At 34.3% G+C, this 18,103-nt stretch overlaps 1 protein-coding gene across 1 annotated transcript in view; it reads right to left on the bottom strand.

Moving 5' to 3' along the window:
* Window positions 1-8,743, bottom strand: part of LOC100372911 (peroxidasin-like) — an 82,015-nt gene extending 73,272 nt beyond the window's left edge. The window contains exon 1 of the mRNA XM_085493282.1: window positions 8,461-8,743. Within this exon, the coding sequence (XP_085349408.1) occupies window positions 8,461-8,618 (158 nt within the window). The 5' untranslated portion in view covers window positions 8,619-8,743. The remainder of the gene's footprint in view (window positions 1-8,460) is intronic.
* Window positions 8,744-18,103: the final 9,360 nt, after the last annotated feature.

Here is an 18,103-nt window from a genome sequence, read left to right as displayed (position 1 = left end):
ACCAACAAGTACAGACTAGGATTAAAACTATATATACATATCACTGAACCATGGTGTCCAGTCACCAACAAGTACAGACTAGGATTAAAACTATCTATACATATCACTGGACCATGGTGTCCAGTCACCAACAAGTACAGACTAGGATTAAAACTATCTATACATATCACTGAACCATGGTGTCCAGTCACCAACAAGTACAGACTAGGATTAAAACTATCTACACATATCACTAGACCATGGTGTCCAGTCACCAACAAGTACAGACTAGGATTAAAACTATCTATACATATCACTGCACCATGGTGTCCAGTCACCAACAAGTACAGACTAGGATTAAAACTATCTATACATATCACTGAACCATGGTGTCCAGTCACCAACAAGTACAGACTAGGATTAAAACTATCTATACATATCACTGAACCATGGTGTCCAGTCACCAACAAGTACAGACTAGGATTAAAACTATCTATACATATCACTGAACCATGGTGTCCAGTCACCAACAAGTACAGACTAGGATTAAAACTATCTATACATATCACTGGACCATGGTGTCCAGTCACCAACAAGTACAGACTAGGATTAAAACTATCTATACATATCACTGGACCATGGTGTCCAGTCACCAACAAGTACAGACTAGGATTAAAACTATCTATACATATCACTGAACCATGGTGTCCAGTCACCAACAAGTACAGACTAGGATTAAAACTATCTATACATATCACTGAACCATGGTGTCCAGTCACCAACAAGTACAGACTAGGATTAAAACTATCTACACATATCACTAGACCATGGTGTCCAGTCACCAACAAGTACAGACTAGGATTAAAACTATCTATACATATCACTGCACCATGGTGTCCAGTCACCAACAAGTACAGACTAGGATTAAAACTATCTATACATATCACTGGACCATGGTGTCCAGTCACCAACAAGTACAGACTAGGATTAAAACTATCTATACATATCACTGAACCATGGTGTCCAGTCACCAACAAGTACAGACTAGGATTAAAACTATCTATACATATCACTGGACCATGGTGTCCAGTCACCAACAAGTACAGACTAGGATTAAAACTATCTATACATATCACTGGACCATGGTGTCCAGTCACCAACAAGTACAGACTAGGATTAAAACTATCTACACATATCACTGAACCATGGTGTCCAGTCACCAACAAGTACAGACTAGGATTAAAACTATCTATACATATCACTGAACCATGGTTTCACATGAGCATACTGTGAGTACGGTATTAGCTATCATCTTTGATTTGATTGCTTCCGCCATATTGAATTTTGCAAAGGATTATGGGTTGAAAATTTCAACATTGAGGGTGATTTGCGGCGAATCTCTTATCATTTCCATACAACTTTGTACTAACATCGACAGTGAACCTCTCCTGTTTTAAGTAACGTCGTTAGTTTTCTTTTCTTTATATTTGGTTATATTGTTGGCCTGTCAATTAATTATACTGGGAAGACAGTTTTAAAAAAAAATTTTTAAAGTATTTCCAATTTTTTAGTGATATTTTACACAGCCATTATTTAGATTGGTTTATTCCCACTGTGCCATTGCTGACTTTTTAAATAAAATTGATAAATTGCTGGAAACTGAAACTTATGTTTAGCTGTACTCTTGATGCAATAAAAGTTTTGTAAGTGAATAACTATGTGCATTGTGTAATGGTTTGGAATTTACTTTCACTATTTTCGCCGAGGGCTGATTCAGTGAAAACAACCCATGCATGGCACAGTCCCTATTAGTTATTGAATTTAAGATATATAGTTTTGTTTATAGTAATATAGCTGGAATATAAACATGTCAGGAATATGATTACATGATTGTTTTACATTTAAATGATTGACATTTGTATCTGATCATCAAACGAGTATTGAGAGATATTGCTCTGTAACAGCGTTAATTAAAACAAAATCAACTATTTTGAATACATGTATAATGAATATATAAAATTTGAACATAGTCAGTCAAAGCATGTCAGAGATATGGCTCTAGAAGCCCATTCATTAAAACAAAATGGCCACTAGTCGGCCATTCTGAATCCGATCTAAAAAATAAAATAACGTGCATTAGGAACCCGTAATGTCTAATGTATGTACCAAGTTTAAACAAAAATCATTCATAAATGCTTGATATTTGATGATTTTTTAACACAATAATGGCCACCATTCGGTCATTTTGATTAGGATCGTCAAACCAATATATCTGAATGAATATTTCAAATTTGAAAATAATCAGCAAGTCAGGGATACATGGCACTAGAACCACATTTATTAAAACAAAATGGCCGCCAGTCGGCCATTTTGAATGTTATCTGAAAAACATAATGATGTGCATCAAGGTACTATAATGTCCAACCTATTTGAACAAAATCCATCTGTAAACACCGAGAAATGCATCATTTTGATGATTTTTAGAACAAAAATGGCCGCCATTCGACCATCTTGAATCAGATCGTGAAACAAATTGATGTACATATGTATACTATCATGTATGAAGTATGTGTGAAGTTTGATTGTGATTGGTCCAGGCTTTTCTAAGATACAGGTCCGGACGCACGCACGGACGCACAGAGGTCAAAACATAAGTCCCTGTTTTTGAACTGTCCGAATGGGGACTAATAAAATTTAATGAATATATCCATTTTTTTATATTTTACATTCAACTCATCAAAAAACAGTAAAAATAAATTCCATACAAAACACCCAACAAGTTTTTTTCAGCGAAAATTAATTCCAGTTACTAGTATTTTACAGTATTTTACATCACAATTTCTGTTTCAAATAATAATGCAAATAATATGCAAATTATAAAGTAACAGTGGTTTAAATTTCTGGAACATAAATGTAGATACTCATAAATACCCGGGAGTGGAATGTGATCTCTACTCAGTCAGAGCAGTGCCTGGTTCTCTCCTTGACAATCTTGAAGTAGGTTCATCAATTTTTCTTTTACTTTTCAAGATTTCATTGTTCACTATGTAACCATGGCAATATCACAGATTGTTTATCAGAAACTATCAACATAATACCATATTTGTTCTATTAGTAGCACATTTGCTTATGTAAATAACATTTCTATGGTTAGAATTAGTAACATTGTAATGAATTTATCAGTATAAATAATGAACGTACATTAGGAATCACGCCACGCTGGTCGGCCCCGACCGACACTCAAAATTAGCGACCACCATGGAAACACTTCTGACCAGGACTATTCTCCTATTGTTATTATAAATACTTACCGACCAACAAGCATCCTGCCAGTCGTGGATTATAATTTGTAAACAAAAGACCTATTCCTATGATGTGGTAGAGGCTAGTAAATTTTGCAAAATTAGCACCTCTTTGTTTGTAAGTAAATAATTTCTGACGATAGACACAGTCTTTAAATTGAAAGCTGGAATTCTTTTGAAATCAATTCCACCTCGATGATCAAAGCGGAGTTCACGATCAGTTTACGTTTACATTACTGCGTGATTGCGTAAAATACATTTGAACTGTTATCATTGCGAATCATGTAAAAACTCTTCTTTCAAGAATTATTTTACCTTTTAAAAATTGCTAATCCCCTTTTTCAAAAACCATCATGCAGTTTTCAACTAAAAACGATGCCAACACATCGTGCAACGACAGCAATGTTATTTCTATGATCACTACCATTCGGAAAACTTTAGGTTCCATCGGCATTACTATGCGGTATTTTGATTGGTTAATGGCATTCTTGACCCATTGAGTCAAAGGACACATGATGGTCAACTAATGCGTCACGTCGTAACTTTGATGATCGTTTGCAAGTTTTATTTGTTCGTTCATTACTGTGATAAGGTGATGGTACAAATAATAAATTACAACAATACGCCAAATAATTACGTGGACGATCTTTTAAGGAGAATGTTTTTGGAGTAAATAAGATCATGAACTCCGTGAACATATTCCTGGCTGAAACGTTTCAAATGCGTTTTATTTAACTTTTTACAATACACATTAATATTGCAACATTAATTTATTTGTTTCTGTTTTTAGTCTGCAGCATGCGCATTTCGAATATATTTCATTTTTAAATTCAAACTCTTCGAAATTGTGAAACATAATGTTTTAATTGCAATAAAATAATATTTGCACTGACCAAGCTTAATAATATTCATTGTTAATTAATATTCATATAGCTCATTAATATTCATGACTGACCGGCACTGCCGTTGGGCTGGCGAGATCCCTGATACATTGTTTAAAAGTTTATTCGTGGATTTGCACTTCTAATGGAGCAAATACAAATTCTGAGAAATTCAATATAATTTGTATATTTTTCAAGTGATTTCAAATATAATTTTATTTTGATGTATATGTGAAATAAACAAGAAACATTTTCAGCACTGTCACACATATACTGTGAAGGACCAACACAATAGATAAGTTTCAAGTTTCAAACTTTTGTCTGTGTAGCGGGGTTGATTTCACCACATGAACATACAATGTAGCTCATTGGAAAGCCAGGAACCAGAGGAACCAGTGTATGAAAACAGACTGATGGCACTACAACCTGAAACTCGTCTGTATGATATTCTAGATTTTTCTCTTTTTCTTTGATTTGTCATAGAAGGTATCATTGCACATACATATATCATTGACTTTCAGTTTCCAGAAAAAAAAACTGAGACAAATCATAATCACTTTTTACAATCTAATTTTAAATGTTTTGTGTAACACAGTGGCGACAGCGACGGTGGACGGGCGTTGAGGTCGAAAAAAATGTCCCTATTTCACAGAAAACTTTTCACTTTAACTATCCATAACAGTTACTTGAATTGAAAGAAAACATTTTTGGAGAGCAAAAACAATATTTTAAAGGCTGGAAAACCTATAAAGACATGTGAACATGTACATTGTATAAAGATGGTTGAGTGAAAGATACAATGTATATATCAGAATAACTTAGAACCCTTTACCAAACTTAAATTTTTAAATGTACATTTATCCATATTGCCATAATTGATACAAAATCAAATTGATGTCATAATAAAAATATGCATAATTTCTTCATAACGGTTCTATTAATGAGCAATATATAGCATATATGAGCTCCAGGTTATGTTTGTTTTTGTTTATGCTGAAATTGTGACAAAATTTCCCTATCTCTGAACTTCTTCTATAAATCATATTTTAATTACCGGTACTTGTTTTCATCTCATAGTGTCTGAATTGAAACATGATTCGTTTGTTGTGAAAAGATTTTGAATGTTGTTGAAACAAATAAATACAAAAAAACTTTCAATAGAAATTCAAATGAACCTAAAATTACATGCTGAATATGACTTAATTTCTGAATAAAATCAGCTCTGTTATGCACATGTATTTAAGCGCATACCCTACAGCACTAATGGAACAAATATGGTATTACACTAATACTACATTATCTATCCACATGATGTGACAATAATCCAGCTCATATAATTACTACATGGATGCCTGACATTACTGTGTGTACTTCCAACTCAACCCAGTATCTATCAAAGCATGACTCTCATTAGTTACAAATATTTACGGTTCCACTGCGATAAAATTCCAGACATTTTCTTCTTTCATTGGCTAAACAGTGCTACGGTGAATAAAACAACACAAAATAGAAACTTTCCAACCGTACATGTATGCATGATGAACAACATGGAATATCATGTAAGCCAACCCCTGGCATAGCTATGAGGGAATCAGTCACTTGATGTCTGTTTACCCAAAAAGGTTGTGGGTCACTAAACTGTAACAAATAGCTTTGTCAACCAAAGGATAATTTATTCGTAGCATACTTTTTAGATTCATTCAATGCAAAACATTTTGTTTACTTTGAGTTTAGAAAATAATTTATATTTTATTGCCAATAGAACTTAGAAGTACACATAAAACAAAAGATACGTTTATTGAATAGTAATCAATAATATATGAGATCAGTTTTATTATAGATGTACTTTTTTTATTTTATGAATGAGTCACATAGCCCAAAATGTCAATGAAGTTAACTATAATCGTGGAACATTCCATGCTACATCCAAATATAGAGAGCAAGTAGCAACTTAAAGGGGAACTTTCCAAACCCAGGGATTGTACCAAAGAATCATGGGACACTATTGTTTGTGTTGTTTACAATCTATCTTTTGTTATCCATTGTAATTTCAATCTAGAAAGTAAATTTGTTGTGAGATTAGGCTTAACTGGAGATGCCCCTTTAACACATCCAGTCTAACATAAAATTGCAATAGCAAATATTACTTTTGTTTATTTATTTATCATTTTCTTGTGTTCCACTATCTCAATGTATGGCATATGTTGAGTTTAGTTTGCTTGTTAAAACTAATAGAATGTCAATCTGAAAAAAACACATTGGGATGACCTAATAATAATTATATTTATTTACTAATAACTTCTATGTTTCAAACACATGTATAAATTATGCTGTACTTGCAATATACAAGTTAAAACTAAAAATTAGAAAAACTCTTGTAACATGTTATACACTAGTATCTATAAAATTTATTTATCCAAGTAAACCAGACAGCTATTACTAAACAAATTTGATTTACCTAATTCAGTGTCACTATAACTGGTGCAATTTAATTCAGACAGTGAAAACAGAAAAGTGTCACTGCAACTGGTACAATTTAATAAAAATTAATCAAATAAGAATTCTTTACAGAAATACAATTTGATTTAACTTAATTATAATGCAATCCTTAATAGAAAAGCAATTTAATTACAATTTGAAAAACAAATATTTTGATTGCACTAATATAAGAGAATGCAATTTAATTGAAGTCTATTTATTTTAATCCTTTATAGGAATGTTTTTAATTACATTTTAATTAAAATTAATAAAATCAGAATCCTATCCAGAAAAGCAATTTAATTTAACTCAATTAAACTGCAATCATATATAGGAATGCAACTTAATTTGGTTGAATTAAATTACAAATCTAATTAAACTCTTGAAATTTAGTGTAATCCTATATAAGATTGTAATTTAATTAAACTCAATTAAATTACATTACAATGGAGGAATGCAATTTAATTGAGTCAAATTAAATTGTATTTCTCAATTTCAATGCAATTTAAGTAAATCCTATTCTATTTATCTGACACTCGCCTAGGTTAGGCGGTCTTTTAGAGGATGGGTCATTATTTTGGATGAGTGCAGAAACCAAAACATTGCCCAGGGTGATCTTTTGGCACATTTTTTTTTATTCATTATAGCCTACATGGACAGGGGATGCAAGAGGATATTGCAATCAATTAAGACATCAGGTAAAAATGAAATGTGTTCAATCTGTTCTAGGAAAAGATGTATAATAATAAGGTTATTACGAGGATACCTCAAAGTATGCACTCAGACAGTACACCATCGCATCGACCTCCACCGCTCATCCGTCGATACTCTCGCTGTACTGTATTTGTGCATACTTTGGAGTATCCTCATAATAACCTTATATTACATAATCGTAAGTATAATGAACTGAATACCAGTTGGTTTGTTTTGAAATGCAAGTAAGATTCAACATAATTTCATCATAATAGTTTCGTTTGAATTATGTTCAAGTTGACATGGAATCACTACTGTTCACTACAATTCACCCCCATATATTTGACACATATTGTGAAACCATTTATTTTCACTGGTATTTTATTTAACTATCTTAAAGTTTTAAGTGATTTCACAGGGTTTTAAGTTCACAAAATTTGAGTTCTATTTTTATTCTACAAGTTCACATCGATTTAATTTAGCAAATTTAAAACCAGTGAATAACCAACCCTTATCCTGTCAACCCCATGTACTTTTACAATCACTTGACCAGATAAGGATTAGGTAATGCATTTTCATATCATACATCAAAAAAGTTTGATTACAATTTTAAAAAGTATTTTCTCTGAGTATTCATCACACACAATTTATATTTAATTTGGCAGATTTCATTTATTGGTAAATTAATCACAAAATTTTATTAAATAAATAATAATTTAAGTTTAAAGAGACTTCCCTCCTCTACCATATTATTAGAATGACCTTCACTCCTACAGAGGGGACTGATGTCCCTTGACAAATGTCAAGCCAGTAATTTCCAAGGACAATTTTAATGAACAGTAGAACGGGTTTGAGGTAGACAGTCATTATTCAGTTTTTACACTCAATGTAGCTTATTGGAAGACGGGACTGGGGACACCATTCAGACACTGACGCCAATACCATGTTGTTGTTTGAGTTCAGGGACCTCCTTGCATAAGAATAATGCTATGACTACACTTCCGGTGCTGTTTTTTGTCTTAAACCGGCAAAGAGTACGGCCATAAGTGTGGAGGCAAGGTCATAAGAAGGCTAAAATACTCGCATGTAATAAATCTGTAAGGAACACGACCATAAAAGCTACTCACAAAATTGTTGTAGTTGGTGGCACTTCTGGTATTCGATCCAAGCCGAGGTGCATGCACCTAACAGTAGTTCGAAAACACAGACATCGATCCGGACAACAGCTGCAAATCTTGATCAACAAAGGCAAGCATGCAAGAAGTAGAAGAGTTTTTTGATCCATTACGTTTACGATTACATGAAGATATGACAAATTTGGGTGAAATCAGCGACAATTGTTTGATTTTTACAATCTTTCTCCCACGTACTTCCTTCCGATCGGCGGTCAAGTTTCCTATGGTCCCAAACTTAACTCAGACGACCGGGTCATACCATTTGTTTCAAGGGTGGGTAAGAAGATCCTCAGTTGCTGAGACAAGCCGGGAGGCAAGGCCGAACATAATGGATTTAATAACGCTTTCTTATATAGAATGGGTAACACTTACCCAATTTCATATCAGTAACACACGGAAGGGTCCAAAACGGGTAAATCTTTTAACTTTCGGGTAAGAAAAAAACACGCGGGATCGACTCCCATAGTTTAAATATACGGGTTGGGATCTCCATTTCACAGCCGAGCCGATATTTTTGACCGCAATTTTTAAGAATTTCAGCCATTTTACTTAAATGTGGGTCATTTTCTGGCAGAAAACGTCACGTTTTGAGTCAAATAGCGCCCCTAACGTTGATGTGTTTTTTCAGTTTCAACTAACCGCCGTGGCGGACCACCGGGAAAGGTTAGAGATGTGCGGCCGGAAAGTAAAACCCCAGACCCCATCAAAGACCATTTTCACATCAAAAACCATACCCCTTTATAGACCAAATAGTGGTTTTGTATATCCCACCAGTAACCAAATTTGAGGTTGATTCTGCTCATCGTCTGGACCCATCAATCTGAATGAATTATCAATCCATAGGAAATACGTACTGTACTGAAACTACCGTAGTACTGTAAAATACTTTATTTTCGCTTGAAATTTATTTACGCTGAAGGAATGATTCAGTGAAAATAAAATCAAGCGAATATACCTTTTTTCCTGTATTTCACATTCAACTCATCAAAAATCAGTGAAAATAAATTTCATACAAAACACCCAAAAAGTCTTTTCAGTGAAAATTAATTGCAGCTAAAATAAAGTATTTTACAGTGCTTACTTTTCAACACACAGCATTGTATTTGATTCACAAAAAGTTTGGCAAATAGATCAGAGACTGGATATTGCAGGATGACCATGAAATGATCAGTAAACTCAAGAGGTCAACCACTATTTTGTGGACATTGATAATATTTTGGATATTTTTTTTATTATTTACTGATTATTTCTTGAGCCCCCTGTTCTGAAAACAAACCCTATCCCAGACCGGCAATCCTGATATTGAACCAAAAGGCAAGCAAATTTAAACCTTATTTTAGACCAAACAGCTAAAAATTACGATCCCATAATGTGATTTGATTTAATTGATCCCCCGGGGGAGCGCCCTCGCCGCTGCCTTCAACCAAGCTCCAAGCGGAAACCCCCACCAACCCCTCCAGAGATTTTTAATAATATCCAAAAATTTACATGGAAAATACATATCAATTTCAACCTACTTTGTTATAACAATGCCAAGTGTGATCAACCGGTATAGTTGCCATAGTGAACAAAAATCACTTAAGCATAAAAACGACAGATCACATTAAAACCATAGAATGTGTGTACATACTAGGGTTAACAATGAATGCCCTTTGGTGCGAATATGATTACCGGGTATTATGAGAGAAAGTTTGTTATTCGCCCACGTGGTGTGAGTAAGGGTCCAGTCGGCTTTAAAAGAAAATGCCTTTACTAGTAATCGAAAATGTATGTAAATACAACAAACTTAAATATAATGCAACAAATAATCTAAAACAGTTCTAAAATGATAAAAACAGATATGCCAAATAATTAATAATAATATGATCAACACTTGAAAAAATAAAACAAATATTCGTTGCTCAAGCTTTGAAGAATAATAAATAAACAAATTAGAGATGCCTTGACAATTAAAGTAAATAAAAAGTGAAGAGTTTCATCTCCAATTGTATTGCAGTTACACAGGTTACAAAATCTATTTTTATTTCTGAATGCCATTGTACCAGTATGTTATGGGCAGATACTCACTGAAATGTTGTTAATTGTTAGACTATTATTGACGTATCAAATTCCGCCTTGTATATATTCTTCGCCTCAACTGTAACCTTGGAAACGACCCAGTGATCACCGGACGATTCTGTTCCATTTGTTATTCTCAGTACAAAATGTATTCATGTTTCTGTTTCAGTTAATTTAAAACTTAAATTTAAATGCTGACCCTATGGTCTGCTGAAGGAATAAAGTAAACAACTGGTCATATTTATCCATATAAATGATTTGACATGTAATAACGTGCCATGTCACCAACAATCACCTTGAATCAGTATTCGGTCTCTGTAACTAGATGTTTTGTTGATAGGTTTTAGAAAAAAACAACAACGGAAACATATATCTGTATTAAATTTCTATGAACCATAATTTTCGCAATATTAAGCCTGTCATGTGTGGAAATGCATATAGTAATCTTGGTAAAATTTAAAGGGTGGCAGTCGTCGCGCTGCGCATGTGCGACATTTGTGTTAACAAACATTGATTTTCCCATAATCTAATGCGCTCTTCTAATAGAAATCCTAAGTATGAGGTTTGACCTAGTGGGTGCGACTTGCACTAATAGGTGATTTTCCGCACAATTGCGTGAAAGAACGCGCCGAACGTCTGTCGCAAAAATCGAACGATTTGATTTTGAACTAGAATTTCTTTATTTCGTAGCTCACATCGAATGGCCGATCTTTGACAGGGAAATATTCCGTTTGAATACCCTTACTTCATCAAAATTGACCATCATCAAATGTGTACAGCACATTATTAAGCATGGAAATATTCCCCAAAATACTTTCGCGTTTGTCGAATCCCACGCAATGTTCGTCGCCACTACGACGCTATAACCTTTGTTTGTCCTGTTTTTACGTTCGCTTACATGCATAACGCAGGATCTCGCAGTGAACGGAAAATGCTCTATTACCGCCGATGACTCCGTCGACACATTCTAATCACCTAAAAATATCTAATTAAAGCTTAGTAACGTCACAGTTTGTACTCGTTGATCTGAGCAACAGTCAAAGTCGCCATCTTTGTTTATATGAGTCCCATATATCTCGCGCATGCGTGGCGCGACGACTGCTGCCCTTTAAGATTGACCCTATAGTGTGGTTAACAAGCTGACATCTGTGGTTGACATCTGATCAATGAATCATGGACACATACTGCGGCCATGTGCGCCTATTCTCATGCTGAGACTTCGATAAATAATAGGTAATTACCGGGGAGAAGATATTATAATCAAATTTGGAAGTGCGCCCTCTAACATCAACAAACTATTTATGTTGTCTGCGACTTTGATCATTATTGCGCAAATCTTGTGCGAGATGTAGAGGGCGTACTACTCGATAGTTATACGATTCACGCATTTCAATGAAATGTGAATGAAATAATAATTACTGACATTTACATACTAACTATCTTCGTAGAAGAAATCAAGCTTCCTGATAATAATACGGCGTGGAAAGCATTAATACTAGCCCGATCGCCATACAAATCAAACTAAACACCATCAAATATCAAGCACGTTTATTTTATGTTCTAGAAGTGAGGCGATGTACTTAATTTCGGAATAAAATGTTTGTGTATTAAACTTACCTCCTGCTCTCCACCGTTAGAAATTCCATGTTTTTATCCGAGAATTCAAACGATTGTACAAATCCAGCCAGCTATAATTTAATGTATAATGAACGCAGTTCAACAATATGGCGATATTCCCAGAGTACACCTCGCTAATTAAAAGTCATTTTTATTGTGCGAAAAATAAAACATTGCTGCATTGTAGTATGTACAGGTTTTATTGGTTTTTGAAATGATGGTTAACATTTTCGGCTTTCCAGCTAATTTCTCCTACATTGCAACTCAATTTTCGTCTTTTCACACAACTTTATTTTATTTTCCATATTACTTCCGCAACATATTTTTTGGCTTCCATCCAACATTTGTGACTTTCCAGCGAACGCATGCCATTTTGCACTTTGTTTTACTTTTCAAACAACTCTAAAGCTGACTACTGCAACTATTTTGGACTTTTCATGTACGTTTCAAAACATTCAAATTAAAGGTTCAATAAAAACACTAAAACGTCTAAATGTACTTTTAAATAAACATTTCTTCTTCTAAGATCCTAAACTACACGAAAGGTGATATAGAGAAACGTACTTAACAGACCTCTGGCTGACCTGTATCATTCCACAATAAATGTTCATCCAAATTTAAAAATACTTTTCATTTACAAAATAATTTGGTTATCGTTTCATTACATTCAAATCAGTTTGATATGATATCCTACAGTTTACAATTTGGAAGTCGCATCAACACATTCCAACATCATAGTTTTCGTATTTCTTTCAAAAAAGTTTACTGTTATATAGTGACACAGCTGCCTGCTCGTCATTGAAAACATTGCAAACAGGTATCATTATTCTTTTACACAAGCACACAAGTTAGCCTGGGCGTATGTTTTGCACAGTAGGTACGCAGATTAGTTTTACTTGGTGTATCTCCGACTCAGTTTGGACAGAGGTTGGTACGCAAGTTACTTGTAGACGGCGTATCAGACACACATGCGGACTGATATATTAAATAGATTGCAGACAGACAGACACCGGAGCTTAACATGCGTAGAAAAATAAGTATTTGTATTATCTAACTTCCCAGTCTTGTTCGCATTTTGGGATTTTTTTCTTCAAGAACACTTTAACTATTTCTTTTTTTCAAATTTGCCATAATAACGCCAGGAACCCAAATATGTACTTATTTTTGTCAGAAGCATAGGAACCAATAGCCTGACACGTAAGCCTGCGTAGACCCTCGCCGACCGAGCGGCATCAGACCTCACTGTGTTGGGTTTGAAGCACCGCGGAGGGCGCAACTCACACGACTCGTCAGGCTAAGGAACCAAGTGTGAGGTAGTATTGACACTGGCTTATGTAAGTGATTTTAGTGATAACAGATTTTAGTGATAAAATACTGCATATACTGCGAGTACAATCCTAAAAGCGGCCCCTGCGACTCCACCATCATTGAATGACTACTGTGTAAGATAAGATAAGATACAAATATAAATTATAATTATAAATATCTGTGTATCTGAACAGAGAACGCATAAGATACCCATTTGTGTTTTGCATAGTTGCCAGCACAGGTGCTCTAATTCTTTGCAACGTCTCTACACAAGTCGCATTTACGAAAGCAACCCCCTATCTCAGTTACTCCAAGGCTAATTAATTCACTGTCATACACAGCACAGTGTGGGCCTCAACTTTGTCGCAGACAAACCGTTGGAACAAAACTGTTAAGTCAAGGCATTCAAGAACTGTTAAATGATTGTGTACCACGTAAACATTGCATGCAGTGAATCTACTGACAGAGTTTCTGCATGATATAATAGTGTTCGATAACAATAATAATAATAGTGTACATTTTATAATAAAATATAATAATGTTAAATTACAATGACGTAAGAAATATACAGATTATAATGATATTTAAGTCTTACATAATGAATATTTGTGATGTTTGATAATAATAACACCGATGATGTACACAATATGATAGTGTTTTATCATATTAAAATTGTGCATATACATTATATAATGGTGTTTAATCGTAATAACAGACCGAATGTGAATAGTATAAAGCGCATAATGTAATAATGTTTGAACATAAAACAATAATGCATCTGCTACATAGTATATTCAATTCACGAATCTAGTTTGTAAAGAACTTCGCGTGTTGTTAAAGCATTGTACACGATCACACGTGGGGTTGTAGTAAATCTGCTCTGTCATGTATGCTGCGTGTGTCACGATTTACGAAATACCTACAACTCTGGGAAAAGATTAAATTTGTTCATTAGGAAAATAACACGTTGCGTATAATTATATTCGTATATTTGATATTGTGAACATTACTTTAAGATAAACTGATTGCATCGGAACCAGGGCCGGTCTTGCCGTAAACTCCGAAATCAATCGGCGTATTTACAATGACAACTCAAGGAGGAAAGGAAAGATTTATTTGTGCAGTAGACTGAAGTATATACTGCCGATCGGACGCAATTTAATAAGGCGTGGACATGAAAATCATTTTTTTGGTGTGGCATTTTTTGTTGTTGCGCTGAGACCGGTAATCATCTACAGCTATCGTCATTGCTATCACTGTTTGAGTCACTGTTTCTATGTGAATGCTGGAACTGCTCATCAATTCGTCAAATTAAGTCCGTTTTGTTGAACCCTTAGGTTTTCTCATCCACTCTTTGAAGAACTGGAAACAAATTACTGTTGACATAGTTGAAATACATTTGCTATGTCTATGCTTTTTGGCAGTCATCACCAACATGACCCTGACGCATGTAAATTACTGCAAATCAGATGTATATGCAAATTAACATTTAGAATTTTCGGAACCAAAAAAAAATGAAAAAAAAGAAGACATAAAATAAATTTCGTTCTGATTTTCACTAATTCATATTCAAATTGGTAGTAATCGTTTATAATGTTACAAATTGCTTGATATATCGATATGAAAAATATACCGGTATGTCCAATTAAATTTTTTGACACTACTTGACCCTGTGATGGGGCGGAAATTGTGCCGAAATATGTGCACAGGTCACAGAGCATGTTAACCCCCTGAACTCAGTGGAATAAGTATGGTGAATAACGGTTTATCTGGCCTCTGGTTCTTAGTGTTGAACTCATTGCACCTGCTGTCTGATACCAATGCTACTAGAAACAGCGTAAGAAACAGACACCCATGACAATAACAAAGACCAAAACACTGGGGTAGAAAAATGAAGTTGCATTTGCAACTGATGCTCGGTGGTTGTGACAAAGACTGATAAGGTGACAAAGATGGCAGATCAACAATGATGAGTTCACCTGGGGCTTTCTACCGAGGTGATGATGCCTGGGAACCAACTCTCATAAATTCTTTCAACAAGCCCAACAACAACAACTGGCTGAATCAGAGGCGTTCCAATCAGATGCAAACAAACTTGTGAGATACAGACTTCAGGTGACTGATTGTAGCACGAAAATCCCCTATAATATTTAGTGTTACAGGTTCCACTTCGAGCAAGACCATGTTTGGACTAATTTTACAGACCCAAGGTAGCTCTGTGGCAGTGTTAATTGTCAATTCTCAGAATCTCAATCAATTCAAGCAACACAACATGAAATACAGACAGATCCCCAAGTACAGGTGACAATAAGATTTATGCACTGGTGTATAATCTTTTAAGTACCTTGGCTCCAGAATCAGGGGAGACTGCTTTGATTTGTTGATACTGTAAAATACTTAATTTTCACTTGGATTATATTTACGTTGAAAGGCTGAATTAGTGAAAATAAAATCCAGTGAATACACCTTTTTTTCCTATATTTTAATTAGTGAAAATTTTGTGTAAATAAGTTTCATACAAAACACCCAAAAAGCCTTTTCGGCGAAAATTAATTTCAGCTAAAATAAAGTATTTTACAGTACTTTCTTCAAAGACAAAAAACCTGAACAGACACGAGAACCACTCAGCTTATCTAATGCACTATTGAATGTGTGTGATAGAAGACTAGAAATGTACACAGCTCCCGTTTCGGCTCTACTCAGAGAACTGTATACATTATAAAGGTGATCAAGGGCTGTGTCATTAACAATCTTCAGTGACAGCAAGAATCGTGATTAAATCCATGTTTAATGGTGATATCTAATTTTGTTATATACCTGTCACTGTAACGCCATAAGTTACAGCGTGCCGTAATTTTGTGCGTTTTTTTGGGATATTTTCATTCTAGGAAATGCGAATTCCAAATATGGAATAATTACGTGCATAAGCATTCTCTAATACTGTAAAAGGACTAATTATTAACTGGATTTTTAATTTTGCTTATTTCGCTGTCTGGAAAATGCGCTAAATTAAAATCCAGTGAATATGTGAAATTGAGCATAGAACACATTATCTAAATGATAAAACCGTGAATTTAAAACCCACTGAATATGCCTGAAATGCCAAATCAGTTAAAATTTCAACCCAGTGAAAATTAGTCATTTTACAGTAAAAAAACAAACATGGCTGCCAACCAGAATGTGACCGGACTCCACACAAAGATGTTCATCCCCATGGTGTAAAATAATAAAGTTATTGCGAGGACACCTCAAAGTATACACTCAGACAGTACGTCGCACATTGACCCCCGCTGCGCATCGGTCGATACTATAACTGTACTGTCTTCGTGCATACTTTGAGGTATCCTCGTAATAACCTCATAATATCCAAATAGTGGTAGTAGTTGGCTAAAAACAGCAGCACTTTATAAAGTAGTGATAACGCAGACTGTGAATCCCTTTAAAGCATTTATTTAGAAATAAATTTAATTGACATAAGTTCATACCTTAACTAAAAATAAAATCTGTTTTCACAGTGATGATAAACAAATCAAGGACATACCGGTACATGCTGATACTACACTGTATGTAAAGTTATTTAGAATATAAAGATATAACTCGTCAAAATTCAGCCATATGTGTCAAAAATAATGTAAACTTTCTAACAGACTGTTACGTTATTGCTTTTAACACTCCCAAGTAAGAAGGGATACTGCAGACCCTAACAGATAATTTGAATCCTACAGCAAAAAAAAAATGTGAAGAAGAAACTGCAACTACATTGAGCTGATATAATGAATAAAGTTAAGGGCAGAAAGCTGTGGTTGTTAAAAACGATTTTAATGGATGTTAATGGATGTTAGAATTGAAATAATTGAGTTTTCAGGCGTGGTCCATGGTTGTTATTTATTGAACACTGGCCACAGAAAGGGGGAAGGTGTTGATTTTACAACCGGTCATATGGGAGTCTGTTTGCATCAGTTATTTGTAAGTGTAATATATACGATTGAACATTTTCACAGAGGTAAGCACAGATACCATAGGAATATTTTGTCCATATTCATTTTGAGTATATGAACGTAAAATGGCCTTTTTAAGCAAACTTGTCTGAAATTTGACAACCCACTGAAAAAATTGGCCAACAGACATGATTATGCGTAATAGTACATCTTTTTTGATGGAATTAAAATTGATTAGCATTGTCATTGATTTCCATAACACATTTTCAATGATGAAACAGAAATGATTACAACAAATATCCTGGTTCTTTGATCTGATAGGTCAAATCTTATTAATCAATCAGAATGCAGTGTTGTACTGATGCTTTTTTTCCAGGAATTCCTAAAATCAATATTGTAACGCAATGTGGAAGTGAAATTTAAATGCAGAAGTATGATCTGTTAGAATTGATTTCAGCAAAAAAATGGCAAGTTCTTTTTTTTAAATATCAATGGTAATTATCAGTAGCAATTTTCGAAAGCTATTTACTGTCTTTCATGTTTGTTGACAGGTTATTGTCGAAGCATAGTTTATGCACAGTCTACAAATTCACTTGATATTTACGGTGGTCGATATCAACACTGTATTATATAAATTTGATTACCAGTATTGTACTTGAAAAAATCAAACAATG

This window comes from Saccoglossus kowalevskii, chromosome 18 (genome assembly GCF_978046115.1).
Source record: "Saccoglossus kowalevskii chromosome 18, keSacKowa6.1, whole genome shotgun sequence".
In the NCBI taxonomy this organism is placed as follows: domain Eukaryota; kingdom Metazoa; phylum Hemichordata; class Enteropneusta; family Harrimaniidae; genus Saccoglossus; species Saccoglossus kowalevskii.
This window is presented reverse-complemented; position numbering and strand designations above follow the sequence as displayed.